The sequence below is a fragment of the Rhinoderma darwinii genome, chromosome 8 (genome assembly GCF_050947455.1).
Source record: "Rhinoderma darwinii isolate aRhiDar2 chromosome 8, aRhiDar2.hap1, whole genome shotgun sequence".
In the NCBI taxonomy this organism is placed as follows: Eukaryota; Metazoa; Chordata; class Amphibia; order Anura; family Rhinodermatidae; genus Rhinoderma; species Rhinoderma darwinii.
In genome coordinates this window covers 104,736,060-104,753,004 of record NC_134694.1, presented here as the reverse complement: position 1 = coordinate 104,753,004, position 16,945 = coordinate 104,736,060, and the positions used below count along the sequence as shown (strand labels likewise).

At 40.7% G+C, this 16,945-nt stretch overlaps 1 protein-coding gene across 1 annotated transcript in view; it reads right to left on the bottom strand.

Annotated features, from left to right (window-relative positions):
* Positions 1-212: 212 nt before the first annotated feature.
* Positions 213-16,945, bottom strand: part of PRX (periaxin) — a 43,011-nt gene continuing 26,278 nt past the window's right edge. Inside the window, exons 4-7 of the mRNA XM_075836102.1 lie at positions 15,646-15,759; positions 13,764-13,923; positions 8,807-9,000; positions 213-8,468 (exon numbers count right to left, since the gene is read on the bottom strand). Of these exons, the coding sequence (XP_075692217.1) occupies positions 2,307-8,468; positions 8,807-9,000; positions 13,764-13,923; positions 15,646-15,672 (6,543 nt within the window). The 5' untranslated portion in view covers positions 15,673-15,759 and the 3' untranslated portion in view covers positions 213-2,306. The remainder of the gene's footprint in view (positions 8,469-8,806; positions 9,001-13,763; positions 13,924-15,645; positions 15,760-16,945) is intronic.

Below are 16,945 nucleotides of genomic sequence, written 5' to 3'. Positions count from 1 at the left end.
AGATCAACTCCATTCACTTCAATGGAGCCAGCAATACCAGACACAACCCATGGACAGACGTGGTGCTGTTTCTGAAAGAAAACAGACATATTTTCCTAATTCTGGACAATTCCTTTAAGCTCCACCCATTTTATTCTTCTGACCACACCCACCTCAGTTCTTTTGCCGAGTCAGAAACTGATGAATAAAATAGATACGGACACATTACAGTCTTCATGGCTTTCAGTGAAATGTTTATTAAAACATTTTGATTAAAGATTTGATTACTACATCAAAATACCACTTAAAAAAATAAGAAGAAATCGGTAAGCAGAAGGGGGTTAGTTGGTACTTTACAAAACGATAGGTTTCACTTCAAATATAAAGTTTTTTTATTTTTTTTTAATAATTAACAATAATAGTAAATACAAAAAGGACATTATACATCTTGTAGTAGCTTCTAGAGATTCACATTTATGTTTATACAGATGTGTTGTTATTGATGGTGAACACAGATATCACATCAGTCTGCAGGGCTAGAAACTCTCTCACACGCTAGTATCATACTCTAACCTCCGAAGAAAAAAATCCCTATGTTCTACACACGGCTAAACAGCCCCTGGTGGTCTATGTGGACGTAGGCTTTGGCCTAGCTCATGCTTCCCCTAGAGACAACCTGAGGTATACAAGCCCCCTAGACCTCAAGCGTACTGCACATTTTTGTCAGCCATTTTGTTTTTGAGCAGCGTTGGCAGGAAGTGACATCATTGGGTTATCTTTGGTTTGAGAATGATGAATGCAGATTGAAATAAAGGCATTGAATTTATGTGAAGATGCATATTTCCACTGGTGGCTTCTACTGGTCAAGTCAAAGAAAGCCCCAGAAGGCTCCTTATCTATTGATAACGGTGTCATTGATATTTTATATAAAGTAGTAGCTGGGACATCGTGACACTGTGGGGTTGTAGTCTACGTTAAGGAAGTTTATATAGCATGAGTGTCTTCTTTAATAGACAACAGACGGTGATGGTGGACATGATGTCACCATGACTGTACTATTTGCATATGGCCACAGCTGGAGAAGAATCCCGACAGGTATTTTAGTCATTACATTTGTTTTTGAAAAAAAAAAATTGGGTCTCGGAAAAACCATGTTCTATCCCCAAGTTGGTTGTAATAACTTATATTTCTATTTCTTCTTCAGTGCCGGAAACGTTAATAAAATAAACTAGCTCTGCACCCATATATAAACTAGATTTTGTAGAACATGACTATCCAAGCTATGGTGGAGGTACATCAAGGGAAATGCTTACAGTCTTTCATCCCCTCGTCTGCTCAGTTTTTCTGTAGGGCACTACAAGGGTTTGAAAGCCTCTGCCGATACATTAGACAGATTTTTTACCATATGGTGGTGAATACGCTTCTACCAAATTATCCCGCAGAGGATTTTCATTGTTGCAGTTCCAAAATCCAGGAGGAGGAATGACGTGGTCATGCTCTGTGGTCATGCTCTTTGTAATCCCAAATAAATAAGGAGTGTTCTTCGTATAAATAACAGTCTACAAAATGACTTTCTTGCTCATGTGTTGCCCAGGGAAATATGTGAATGTTAAGCAAAACAACTTAATGGCTATGGCAGTGACTGGACATAGATGAAAAGTGCCTCAACAAATGTGTGAGGATTGTAAGAATGGGTAGACGCCTACTCTTGTGTACTGTAGCCAAAACTATGGCTATCCATGTATACTATACAATATGATCGTTGAGTACTAATTCACCTCTTATGGACTAGAGGTTCTAGTAACCAGCTATGCCAACTTGGTATATTGATCCACTGAATGGTCAGTGAAGTTTTCCATCACCAAAACCAAACATTGGATGACTGTTCTTGTTCTAATTTTTTTTGGGGAGTGAATAATGACAGTGACCACAAATTACTGTGATCCCTGGGGGAATCACTTCCAATATTATACCTCTGTCCCTGCTCAAATTAGAACCACGTAGCTACAACCCTATTCAATATTGTAATTTTTTGAAAGACACACTTTTTGGAGTCCACATTGAATGGCATGAAGGTAACACCATATTACATGTACATGTCTTCTAATAACCCTGGTTTGTCACGTGTTAAATAATAAACACATTGATTTAAATGGTTAAAAACACAAACAAGCCTGGTAACCTTCCTTGTGTCCGTTTTGGAGGACCGCCACTGTAGTCACTGAGGTGCAGGAGAGATTAGAGTGGAGAGATTATTTTGGAACATGCGACCTGCAACATTTCAAGATAGTTGGCAAATCAAGTCCTTGACTAACACACATATTGTCTTATATGGCCAGTGTCTTCTCTGTTACAGTCTCTGTCTTGATTTGTTTTGTTGTTGTAACTTTCAGAAAGCCCAAGGTTGTTTCCTCCTCTTTTATGGTTTGTTCCTCTTGATGGGTAGTGAAGCCCACCTGTGGCAGGCTGATTTTGAAACCTTCTTGAGAGCTTTCTTCTTTCATCTCTTTACTTGATTCCACCTCTGTCCCTAATTTTGAGTTCAGGGATAACTTGGGTATCTTATATTTAGATGTCTTGTCTTTACTGGTGTCACCCTCGTTGTCTTTTTCTATACCGCTATTGTCCACCGTGTATTCACCCTTAGATCTACTGGAAAGAAATCCAAGAGAGATCCGACCCATCCCTGACTTTGAGTCCCCCTCTCTAACATTTTCCATTGTCACCATCTCGGTTCTTGCAGACGAGCTTATTATGTGATCTTCACCCTTTTCTTTTTTCTTGAAACCAGAGAAAGCGATTTTGGGAGACATAAATTTAGAGGAGAGCGAGCTCTCGATGCCTTCATCTTTGGATTCAGGCTCTTCTGTCTTGACCAATTTTAGATTCATTTCAGAGTCAACGTCTTTGCCCTTGTATGGCGATGAAAATTCAACCTTCGGAAACTTAAGTTTACCCACCTTTACAACACCATCTTGGGATCCAATATGAGTAGATACCTCAGTCTCCCCATTCACATGGCCGGGGGTGCCATTAATATTTACTTCCCCAGAATGTACTTTGGAGGAGGAAAACCCTAATCTTGGAAACTTGATCTTTGAAGACTTAGCTGTGACATCACTTGAGTCAGCATCAGTTTCTTCTTCTCCATTCACTTGAGACCCTTTTCCTTTTCCTTTTGACCGACCAAAGGAAGGTTTCATTTTTATTTTTGGTAACTTAATCTTTACATCTGGACCTTCAAATTCTACACTTGTGTCTACATCAGATGATCTTAGACTCGCGCTTTTGCCTTTGGTTTTCCCCAGAGAGAAAATATTTTTTTTCGTCTTTTTTCCTTCATGCTGATCTGACTCGTGTTCAGAATGTAAACTTTTCATACTTATCTCACTGTCTTTAGTCTCTGACTTTAGTTTGGGTGGTGAAAGTTCCACATCTCCAGATACAGCTTTTGGTAAACTGACTGCTAATTTTGGGAGTTTTACTTTATGTTTCTTTTCAATCTCTTCAGTTGTGTCATGTTTAGGTCCGACCTTGATTTTACTGCTCTTTGTAGAATGACCTCCTTCTATGTCTTTTGAAAGCTTGTGCTCCACTTTTGCTCCATCCAATTCATATTCGCCATGTGCTTTAAGCTTTGGAGTAGACAGTTCCACATCTGGCATCTTGAACAATGACTTATTTCCCTCGGATTCCTCATCAAGAGATAGTTCCATGTCATCATCTACCTTTCGTCCCAGTAGACCAATTGTTGGCATCTTAATTTTTGGCATTTTCAGCCCTACATCTAATTCTAACTCCTCAATATTTGATGATGTGATGCTTTTTACCTTGCTAACTGAATCAGTATGTCCACTCTCGAAGGAAGCTCCTATTCCTTCACCTTCACCTCCTGAAAACCCAACATCAGGCAAAGTAATTTTGGCCATTTTAAACTTTAACTCTGCACTCTCTTCAGATGGATGCAAAGGTTCAGTGCCAGCTTCTGAAGTTCCTTTTGATATACCAAATGATGGCATTTTGATCTTGAATGTACGGCCATTTTCAGACTCTTTGTGATCTGAGATCTTCACATCACCTTTCACATTTTTGTGGTCACTTTCTAACTCCCTATCCTCCCCTCCTTTCCCTTTAAGAGATCCAACTTGGAGCTTAGGCATTTTTAGTTTGAAGCCCATGATGCCTGATTCGGAACTATCTTCTGTTTTGGAAGCCTTGACATCTGCTTTAGCAGTGCTTTCCTCTACACCTGTCATGGAACCACCAAATTTAGGCATTTTTATTTTTGGCATCTTGAGCTTTAGATCATATTGTTCACCTTCAGAACTACTTGTTTCTGCCTTGGATGACTTGGATAAGTCACTCAAATGCAAGTCCTTACTTAGACTAATATCTAGTTCCAGTTCTGGAGCTCTTATTTTGGGAGTGGACATTTTTGGGAGCTCTACAGATGGCATACTGAAGGTTCCTTCAGTAGCACTTGCTTCAGCTCTTGAACTATGCACTTTAGACTCACTTTCAATGAATGGTATATCTTCTTCATCTAATTTTACTTTTGGAAATGAAATATCAACATGTGGCAGTCTTAGCTTAGGCCCTTTAATTTTTCCTTCGGATTCAACGCATTTAGCTTTACCGCCACTAAAATCCACCTTGGCTTCCAATTCCTCAAGCTTTGGCAGTTCAACTTTTGGCATCTTTAGTTTGGCAGATGATTTTTCCATGCTTACATCAGCCGCATGCTCTAAACTGACTTTGGGCAAGCCAATATCTAATTCGACATCTGGAACAGAAACTCCAATGGATGGGAGCTTGGGTATTTTTAAATCTCCTTCATATCTTTTAATGTCTGCATCAGAAACGTCTACTTCTACTTTTGGTATGGATGTACATAGGTCTGGTTTAACACACGGGACAGAAATTTGTAATGCAGGTGTAGCTTGAGGTGCAGATATTTCCAGAGAAGGGATTTTTATTTTATCACTAAGGTGAATGTCTGAATCTTTCAGTCCCACTGACGTTTTTGCTTCTGCCTTTGAAAGTGACACTTCAGCTGTTCGATCGCTCTTTAGTCCAAAAGAAGGTAACTCAACCTCAGGGACTTTAACATAGACATCATGCATCTGAAGATTCTCTTTTGGACCTTTTAAAGTCAGATCTACTTCAGGTGCCTTCACTTTTGGAGATGACATTTTAAAAGTGGGCATTTTAATAAAAGAAGTCTTTCCATCGCCACCTTCAGTCTCTAGAGACACCTTTGTTTCCTGTGTTACTATTTTAGGTTTTTTAGTTTTCTCTTCGGGAGGACTTACCCCTAGTTTTCCGTCAGAAATGTCTGCATCCTTTCTCGATGTTCCAAATGAAGGCATCTTGATAGTAGGCATTTTAATTTTTAGTTCTCTGCCTTTCACCTTGGCGTCAGTGGTCTTTCCATCAAGTTCACCAGAAGCCTCACCAGCTTTTGTCGATTTAGATGGAGACATTTTACCTTGCACTTTTGTCCCTGTATCTTCATCACTACCTTTGCTTCTTCCAAATTTTGGCATGGAAAATTTAGGAAGGTTTAATTTCACATCTGGAATGTCAATATTCATTTCAGGGGGTTTGTCTATAACAGGTGAAGCATCTCCTTTGGGAAGTGCAATATCAACATCTAACTTTGGAACTGAAATATCAAATGTTGGAAGTTTAACTGAAGGAATTCTAACTTTCCCATCAGAAGATAAGTCCACGCGATCAGCAGAACCACCCGCCTTCATTTTACTAGCTCTTGTATCTACTTCAACTTCAACATCCTGCTTTGATTTGGGAAAACTTATTCCAAACTTTGGCATTTTCATTTTTGGTCCTTTGACTGCAAATTCTGTGTCTCCCCCTGTGTCTGTTGTTTTCACATCTACTTCACCTTTCTTAGTTTTGGATCCAGAAATACCAAGTTTCCGAAAAGAAAACTTTGGTGCTTTCCATTTGGCATCACCATCACCGGAAACAGCTGACAAATCTTCCTTACTAGACAAATCCGCTTCACCTTTTGCAATGCCTGCACCAATGTTCACATCGGGGATTTTTGGTGTCGTTATCTCAAGAGATGGAAGTTTCACTGATGGCAACTTTATTTTAGCATCTTCTGCAACTGTTCTTTCTTGTTTTATTTTAGGAAACTTGACTTCAGCCTTTTCTTTTATTTCACCAACACTGAACTCTGTGGATTCTCCTAGTCCAATCTCAACTTTTGGCATTCTCATCTTTACCCCTTTATCTTCTGTGTCCACCCCAGTCCCCTTCATTTCTGCAGTAAGGTGTGGTATACAAATTTCACCTGTCACTTTTGGTACATCAAGTTCAACAGCCATATCTTTGGCTACGTCACTGAGCTTAGGAAGATTTAACTTGGGCATTTGGAATTTGGTGTCCATGTCTTCAACAGATGCCTGTGTTCCCTCAGCTTTTCGTTTTGGCACATTTAAATCAACATCAAGGCTAGGAGCATCTATGTCAAGAACAGGCATTTTAATAGAAGAAATGCCTACTTTCGAATCTCCAGTATGGCCATCAAATGCTATTGAATCCAACCCTACTTTTGGAAGCTTAATTGCAACTTTAGGTTTTTCCACTGAAAACTCTATATCAGGTTTTGGTGAGGTTAAACTAAGATCAAAGGTTTTTGTCTTGGGAACAGAAATATCTAAATCCGGAGAAAATATTTTATCTCCTTTCAGTTCGTCACCCTTTATTTTTGTATCAGTAGGCATGCGAAATCCAATTTTTGGAGGAGACATGTCAGGTTTTCCAAGTTTTGTTGTCATGTCAAGCTTGGGTAAGGAAACTTTGGGCATTTTAAACTTTAAGTCTGTGCCCTCTAATTCCGGTGCTTTTTTATCTACCTTAGCTGTAGGAATGGTTCCCCCCAGTTTACTTGGTTCACGGTCTTGGACTTTTGGTAAGGAAATATCAATTGATGGCATCTTAATTGAAGGAAATGTTAATTTCCCCTCTGCTTCTGTAGAAGAATCTGATCCATCCACCTCAGATTTTTCTTTTCCCAGCAACCCTCCAAAACTTGGTAGTTTGAGTTTAGGACCTTTCAATTGAAATTCTTCATCAATGATTTTCCCACCTGGATCCTCAACTTCCTGGATATCATTCTTTAAGCCCAATTTAGGAAGACCTATTTTGGGCATTTTAAGTGTAAAATCTGGAATTTCAAAAGTACTTTCAGCTTCAACTTTCTCAGATTTGATATCTGTTTGTGAGAAAGTACCAGCATAGGCATCTTTAACTTTCATGCCTACCTTAGGAGAACTTATTTTAGGCATCTTAAAGGTCACATCTGGAACCTGAATAGGCTTAACACCAAGATCTTCTGACTCCACAGTTAGGTCTAAGTCCACTTTTGGAGCAAAGATGTCAATAGATGGCATTTTCAGGGAGCTTCTCTTTTGACTGTCAGGACTGTCTCCTTCAATTTTCCCTTTAGGAAAAGAAATTCCAATTTGTGGGGTTTTTACAGAAGGTATTTTTACCTTCTCCTCAGAAACTTTTCCCTTACTTTCTTTTTTCACTTGTGGAGGTGTTACTTTTAAAACAGATTCTGCTGTTTTGCTGGACATGCTAAATTTTGGTAGTTTGATCTGTAGGCCTCGACTAGAGGAGTCAGGTGTTTCCACTTCTACAGAACCATCAACTCTTGGTAAACTCCAGTCAACATCCAATTTTGGTGCTGCTATTTCAACTGAAGGTAATTTGACTTCGGTCTTCGTCCTTCCATCAACTTGAAAAGCCTGGTCTCGCTCTTTTTCTAGTTGTGGTGTACAGATCCCAACTTTTGATATGAATGGGATGCTTATTTTAGCTTCTGGTGCTTCCACCTCAACACCAGCCATTGGCATCTTAATTTCAACATCTGTAATTTTAATCGAGGTGCTTAGGCCAGTTGCTTTAATACTTTCCGAAGCCTCTGATGTCTCACTTTTCTTGTTTGTTAGTGGTATATCAAGTTCTACTTGAGGAGTCTTAAATAGTTTTTCTTCCTTGGCTTCAGTTCCAACCTTTGGTGCAGCAATTTCAATTTCTGAAACTTTTGGCTTCTTTATTTTAGGAATAGAGATACCAACTTGAGCTGCAGATTTCTCTTTCCCATCTTGAGGTTTCGCCGAAACATCTTTGGACTCCACAGATATCCCCCCAGCACCTGCTGCGTCTTTGACCCTTAGCCTTGGAAACTTAATCTTTAGTCTTTTCTGTTCTGTGGTTGTTACCTTGGTGGTAATCTCTGTGGTCTTTGTGCCAGCAGTGGCTTCTTTTTCTCCCTTAGTTCTTAGGATTTTGGAAAACTTTGGGAAGGAAAATTCAACATCTACTGGTGGAATGTCCAAGCTGGCAACAGAAAGTTCTGATCCCTTCATGGCTTCCATGGAAGATTCTGAGTCCTTAACTTGACTTGGAACCTTCTTTTTTTTCTTCTTCACAGGTGTCAGGCTTTTAACAATCTGAAAATAAAAATCACTATATGTTATAAATGAATGCAATGTATGAATAGGTTAATTTAGAAACATGGTTAATTTTGAATTATCTATTCTTATTTATTAACAGTGAGGAACTAGTGAAAATGGTGCAAATTCCGATAAATTGATCATAATCGTACATGTGACATAAATTATTGTAAATCTAACTATCTATTCTCTTCTGTTCACTATGGGGCAAATTGCTAGGCGTATTAGACACATTTCTACGCCACCTAATGACTCGCGTACATGTGCGTCTAATATTTGCATACAACAAGTGCGCACATCATTAATAAATTTGTTTAATCTAAACTTTTACATACCATTTTTGGCATCTTTGCTTTTGGACCCTTCACTTCCACACTCCCGGAGCTTGGAGACATTGTAACATCACTAGACGGCACTGTCCTTTTGAGGCAGTAAGAGACTTTATATTGTTCTACATACTGGAGGATCTTCAAGGCATCTTCATATTGAATGTTTTCAAAGTAAACTCTGGCACTGAGGATCTGGTCCCCTGTCAAAATAAAACCATGTTACAAGCAGAAGGCACAAGGTTATGTGCAATGTAATTAACCCCAATTTATTCCTTAAATCAACGATATAATACATTGAATGGAACTCATTTCTAGCTTAATTTATTATCTGCTCAATCCTGTGTTTTTTTGTTTTTATAATGCCTGGTGAGTGATGAACGAATTTCCCAAAATTAGTTTTGGGTCCGCTGCATTCGAACCGATTGTCATATTTAATTTGGTCTGAATACATTTATTGCGAATCGAAAGAGCCCCGATTGCCCTGAAAATCCGTGTATGACACTCTGAGATCTTCTAGGACTGTATCCAACTCCTTATTAATGCTGGCGTTAAAGAGCTTGTAATGTCAAAGTGACAGCAACATATATGGCCATGGGTAACATGATGGTAGCCTGTGGTAACAAACAGCTTGTTTAAAAACACACTGTTTTGTAGGATTTTTTAAAAATGGTTTTTTTAAATGAAAAAACTGTCCAAAAATTTTTCTCTATTTGGTGGCAGAAGCCTGTTGACACACACATTCACACGCACGCACGCACGCACGCACGCACACGCACACACAACAGGTTTGGTGCTATTTTGAAGAAAAAAATAAAAATATAGAAATGATCAAATTATATCAATTATCCACCACTTCCACCGTCATGGCTACATGTGCCAGTGATAGTGTGTCTGATCGTCTGGAAAGTGAAGAAGCAATCGCTTTTAACTCTATTTATTTGTTTAAAAAAATGTCACTTGGACACATACTGAAGTGTAATGGCGCTGTATAAATGCTTGACGCAGAACAATATAACAATGTGCCAATTTTTGGTGGCACTATGAGATATATGCGAAACAATAAGTGACGTCATGTCTGTGACATCTGTTTCAGAAGGAAGCCACACGCTATTAGCACCAGGATTAATATAGTTGAAGTAGATTTGTGAATGATGTGATAAGGATTGGTGATTCACAAATGAATATAAGAACTGTACAGCTGCAGCAGCACTCACTCACAGCAATGGCTGCTTGTGCCTGCCTAACTAACTCACTGTCACACTCTCTCTAAAATCTATCTCTCTATCAAATCATAGTAAATCTAACTATCTATTCTCTTCTGTTCACTATGAAACACACTCACTGACACTAATCTACTATCTATCTGTACTCAGTGTTTTACTAACTCTCACTCTCTGTCTGACATCCTCTCTCTTCTCTCGTTCCCCGCAGCCACAAAGCAGCAGTGTTTCCTAGTTGGGCTGTTTAAAGTGACTATGACTCGTGTAAGGCCTCTGCACACGGCCGTAGCTGTGTGCACGGTCCGTGATTACGGCACGGAGTGTCATCTGTGGGCTGTCCGCAATCAAGGACCATGCACACAGAAGAAGTGCATTCATTTCAATGAGCCTGGACTGTAAATGCGGACCGTATAATGACATGTCCTATTTTTTTTTACAATCCAGAGTTTCGGGCAATGCATGGACCGTGTAAACCAGGGGTGGGCAAACTTTTTGACTCGCGGGCCACAATGGGTTCTAAAATTTGACAGAGGGGCCGGGCCAGGAGCATTTGGAGGGAGTGTTTGGGCCGGATATACTAAAGCATTAAATGTAGTGTGTGCAAACCTCATAGCACAGTAAGAACACTACAACCCAATTTATTAACTGTCTTTCAAATGTGAAAAATAGCCATTATCAGTTAATAAATTTGTCTCAAGGAATATGCAAGATATGGCATTTACATACTATTTCGCAGATACTGGGAGGAGGAAATGTAAATAGATTAAAATAACATACGCACTGTGATTTATCAAGAAAAAAGTTCTGTTGACTCTGTAAATTAGCTGCCAACCTCTGAGCAGTAGCCGCCCGTTCTTGTGTTGACTGCTTGCTAGCATAGTTTGCATGCTTCGTGGCAAAGTGACGGCTGATATTGTACTCTTTGAAAACCGAAGGGCTTAATGGTGACGTGAAACGAAGTGAAATAAAGAGAAATACGCGCCACATTAACCCCTTAATGACCGGGCCATTTTGCACGTTAATGACCAAGGATTATTTTTTGTTTTTTCATGGTCGCATTCCAAGAGTCGTAACTCTTTTTTTTATTACGTCGACATAGCCGTATAAGGGCTTGTTTTTTGCGGGACGAGTTGTATTTTGTAATTGCACCATTTTTAGATGCTTACAATATATTGATTAACTTTTATTAACTTTATTTTAGGAGAGAATTGAAAATAAGCAGCTATTCCAGCATTAATTTTCACGTTATAAATTTATGCCCTTTACTATGCAGCATAAATAACATGTTACCTTTATTCTACGGGTCGGCACGATTACAGGGATACCAAATGTGTAAAGGTTTTATATGTTTTCCTACGTTTGCACAATAAAAACCCTTTTAGAAAAAAATTACTTGTTTTTGCATCGCCGCGTTCCAAGAGCCGTCATTTTTTTATTTTTCCGTCGATGTGACCGTATGTGGGCTTGATTTTTGCGGGCCAATGCGTAGTTTTCATTAGTACTATTTTGGGGTACATAGGACTTATAGATTAACTTTTATTTTATTTTTTATGGGGGGAATGGGAGAAAAGAGAGAATTTTGCCGTTGTTTTTTGCGGGTTTTTTGGACGCCGTTCATCCGGCGGTTTCATTAATGTGTTCATTTTATTGGTCAAGTTGTTATGATCGCGGGGATACCATATATGTGTATGTGTTATTTGTTTTGACACTTTTACTGAATAAAACCACTTTTTGGGCAAAAAAAGTAGTTTTATTTGATTTTGACTGTAATTATTTTTTTTTTTTTCAACAAACTTTATTTAACTGATTGACATTTTTTTTTTAAGTCCCACCAGGGGACTTCACTATGCGATGTGCCGATCGCATATATAATGCTTTGGTATACTTCGTATACCAAAGCATTATTGCCTGTCAGTGTAAAACTGACAGGCAACCTGTTAGGTCATGCCTCCGGCATCGCCAAACAGGCAGTTGCGGAAGACAGACCTGGGGGTCTTTGTTAGACCCCCGGCTGTCATGGAAACCCGACGGCGACCCGCGATTTGTTTGCGGGGGCGCCGATCGGGTGACAGAGGGAGCTCCCTCCCTCTGTCAAACACATTAGATGCCGCTGTCACTATTGACAGCGGCATTTAATGGGTTAAACTGCCGGAATCGGAGCGCGCTTCGATTCCGGCAGTTGCAGCAGGAGCCAGGCTGTGTATAACAGCCGTGCTCCTGCCGCTGATCGCGTGGGTACACTGGCAGTACCCGCGCCATCACAGGACGGATATATCCGTCCTCCTGCGCGAACTAGCAGCTGCTGAGGACGGATATATCCGTCCTTCGGCGTTAAGGACAACGGTCAATATGTTTTGAGTGCGCCATCTATTGGGAAAACGTGGGCATTGCAGGGAAAGGGGAAAAAAAAGGAGGTTTTTACTATGATTTGGACAAGTTCGGCGGGCCGGATTAAAAAGCCTAACGGGCCGTATGTGGCCCGCGGGCCGTAGTTTGCCCATGTCTGGTGTAAACCATTCTGTACTATTCGCAATTGCAGTTACGCAATTGCGGACAGTATACAGCCGCAAAACTGCGGTCATGTGCATGACGTGTAACTGTCAGCCACGGAGACATCAATGACTTTCACCTTTTCCCTTCATGACTGGCTATGCTAGAGTGCTGCCTGCAAGGCATTATGGAGAAGCCGCGGACAGCCGCCTGAGGTCATGTGATTCTTCTCTGTCTTCTTTTAATCTGCAAAATCGGGGCTGCAATTTTGAGTAATTTGTGTGGGACGAATCCCAAAAGTTTCAAATTTCGTAACATTCGATTGGTGTAGAATTGATTCACTCATCTCTCTGCATCTCCGCTTCTCTGCATCTCATCTCTCTGTATCCAAATTACTGTGCACCCTAAGGCTAAGTTCACACTTGCATTGTATAATCCGTTATTCTGATCCGTTTTTAGATGAGAATAGGGATAAAACAGATCCGTTAAAAATCCCAGTGAAATCAATGGGGTTTTTAATTGCATTCGTTCGCATCCGTTATGTTAGTCATTCGTTTTTTTGATGGAGATAAAAGTGCAAAGTACAGAACTTTTATTCAGTTAAAAAAAAACTCATGTCTAACAGATAGGTTATTTTTATCACTGGTGTCAATGTAAAATGGATACAAACGGATTGTAATCCGTTATTTTGATTTCAATGTGTATTTTTAACTGATCTAGATGCGGACCAGAGTAATGGATTATACAACGCTGCTTACCACGTTCCACCTTGGACATAAGGAATTTGTGCTCCTGCATTTTGTCAGTATTTCCCGGACCGAACACACTGCAGGGAGCCGGGCTCCTAGCGTCATAGTTATCTATGACGCTAGGTGTTCCTGCCTCGCTGCCGGAAATCTATCACGGACTGTAATCATGTTTTCAGTACGGGACAGTTTTCCACAGCGAGGCAGGGACACCTCGCGCCATAGATAACTATGACGCTAGGAGCCCGGCTCCCTGCAGTGTGTTTGGACTGGGAAATACTGCCGACATACGGTCCATACATCACGGACCGAACAGGCTCGTGTAAATTAGGCCTCGATCTTCTTTCCATTGTCCTTGGCTCTTGTTTTCTAATATTGTATGCCCATCACTTATTAAAATAAGTGATGTGCCCAACCAGCACTGGGTCCTCTATCTCCGGGGGCCCCATAGCAGACACAATGACTGACTCCATGGCACATATACCATTGACCCTAACTAATCTTTACCTTCAAGCAGGGACAAGCTTTTGGCAGCGGGGGAGTCCTTGAGGACATCTGAAACGAAGAGTCCATCTTTGCCTCCTCCGGAGATGCCTATACCAGACAGTCCGGCCTGTGCCTCAGTTTCTACTGTGACCTCCACCATCTCTGAAGCTCTTAGCTTCTCCTGGAAAAAACACGGCAAAACATTAACCACAACAGCCAATAGCCGAGCATAACCTTATTATTATTTATACAATTCCCAAACCAAATGTCTAGTATAGGAATCTCTCTCAAGTTTGCTATGAACAAAAGCATGAAGAGAAAACAAGCCTTTTTTTGTATCTTTGTTTTACGTTATTGTTAACGGATTTGTGTTTTTTGTTTTTATCATGCGCTTTTATTGCATTTTTATATTGAATTCTATGGCAGCAAAAACACCAAAGCTGTAGTCACTAAATACCAGTAAATGGGTGACATAATACGCAAAAAAAACATGGTGTTTTTCCTGATTTTTTGCTGCAAAAAATGCTGCAGCCAATTGTTAGCTGCAAGTCAATGTTCCTCATACATTCCGTTTTTCTAGGTGCGTTTGTTTTCTTTCATTTTTCTTTTTTTGGCTCAGTGCTGTTTTTTCGAAATCTAAGCAAGAGCTGTTTTTTCAGCAGTAAGGCCCCATGCACACGACAGTAAAAATCATCCGTGATTGCGGACCGCAATTGTCGACGCATTCACTTCTATTGTTCACAGACACCTTCCCGTTTATTTACAGGAAGGTGTCCGGGCCGTAGAAGTGTACCGAAAAAGATAGGACATGTCCTATCTATTGCTTTTTACGGACCGTGCTCCCATACTTTGTATGGGAGCATGGGCCGAGAATGCGGGCGGCTGTCCACGGCAGTCAGAGGCCGGCCGTACCGGCAATCGCAGCCCGTGATTACTGGCACGGCTGTGCGCATGGGTCCTTAGGCCCCATGCACTCGTCCGTAGATTTCATCCATCCGTAAATACTGTACGTAAATGCAGATCCGTAGTAATTTATAGTCATCCGTAAATCATCCGCATAGACGGAGCGGTGTCAGTAAATGCGGTCCGTAATGCATCCGTATTTACGGATCCGCAAAAAAACCCAAGGAGGAATCTTGGGTAATCCCCTGGCGTCGCATAGCAATGCTTCCGTAATTACGGACTGCTACAGATGCACATCCGTAGCTGTCCGTAATCATGAAAGCGCCCATGGACTTCTATGGGGAGTCCGTGACGTAATTACAGACAAAAAAAAGGACAGGTTCTATCATTTCTACGGCACAGACGCCCATCCGTAAAAATACGGAAAGGTGTCCGTAGCCCATAGAAATAAAAGGGTCTATAATTACAGATGAAAAATACGGTCGTGTGCATGGGGCCTTAGTTGTTTTTTTCTCTCATAAAACTCCATAGGTATTTTTATTATGTACAAAAACACATGATCTTTGAATCACATGTTTTGTAATAGGAAAATCATACAACACACGATTTAAAAAAACAAAACAAAACAATAAAACGCCTAAAAAAAAACATAAAATAACACCTACCAAATGTACCATTTTACAAAAAAAGTGAGGTTTTTCTAGATGCTGTTTTTTGGCCAAAAAAAAACACACAAATTATGTGGGGGAAGGAAGCCAAATTGGGAAAGCCGCATACGTTTCTGAAGGAGGTGGATTTCAGATCCCCTCAGACTTGGGTTGTGGTAATGATGGATTCTATTGTGATCTCATGGACCCCTTTCCTGGACGTTGGATTTATTGGATTACAGTGACGATGGGGACATGGTGTGCCGAAACATGCCATATACAACACAAGCAAAGTAAGACTCCAAAACTGAAGTGAAATTATAAGTAAACTCAGATATAGGATGACATCCCACCTCTGTGATCTTCACATTAGCCTCCATCTTGGGTTCCTCTTGTTCTGCAGAGTTTCTTTGCCCTTTCAGTAGCAAAACTTTCTTTAACTCTGCGTGTAGTTTCTCTTTCTGTGCCTAAAAGCAAAAAAAAAAAAAAGCCTCATCAAAAACAATAACCACCATCATCACCCTATGTCTTATTAGCAGAAGAGAACGACTGAGTAGGAGTTGAGGGCTTCTCATCTGAATTTAGGGTACGGAGTCCACAGAGTGCCAAACCAGACAGTTCCCAACAACATCAGGTAGTGACTACATGATTATAGACATTCGAAAGTGAAGGAAGGAGCTTTCCCCCAGAGACACGAAACTGCTAAACCAATGAATGGTCTCTGATGGCATCCATGGCAGGCTGGGGCGTAGATGTAGCTAGGATATATATCACTTGGGACCATAGCCCTGCATCTCAATAAACCTGGCCTAGTGAAATGGATTGTTCTCGTTCCTCACTGGTGCCCAGAAACCAACCCGTAGCTACACCCTTGGATTCAGTAGTAGATGACTGTAGAAGTGATATTTTTCAATGGGACAACTGAGGGGAGGCCCACAAAAATCCCTGCCCCTAAGATCCCTGTATGTCACATATCTCAAGTTTTGAGAACTTCCGCCACCATTGATCTGAGTGATATTAGCAGCTCCTTTTCGAAGCTTTATCTATGTAAACTGTGGACTTTTAGGATCAGTGTTCCTTTAAATAAGACAAGTCAGAGAAGCCCCGGTCTTACTTTATAATTTGGAGGAAATGAGTAGGAGAACTTTAGAAGTCTTCACAAGTGAGTTATACAGGAAACACCAAAGAATTTTATTCACAGGAAAAGCCTTCATGTTGGTGTAAGGGTATGTTCACACGAGGGCGTCCGTAACGTCTGAAATAACGGGGATGTTTCAGCCTGAAAACATCCCCGTAATTTCAGCCGTACCGGCATGTGCAGGCGCTTGAACGGCGCGTCCATTACGGGCGTAATTAGCGCTGCTATTCATTGGAGTCAATGAATAACGGCTCCAATTACGGCCAAAGAAGTGACAGGTCACTTCTTTGACGCGGGCGTCTATTTACGCGCCGTCATTTGACAGCGGCGCGTAAATTACGCCTCGTGTGAACAGACAAACGTCTGCCCATTGCTTTCAATGGGCAGATGTTTGTCAGCGCTATTGAGGCGCTATTTTCGGACGTAATTCGGGGCAAAAACGCCCGAATTACGTCCGTAATTAGTGCGTGTGAACATACCCTCACACGTAAGACATACTGGCATGGATTAAAACA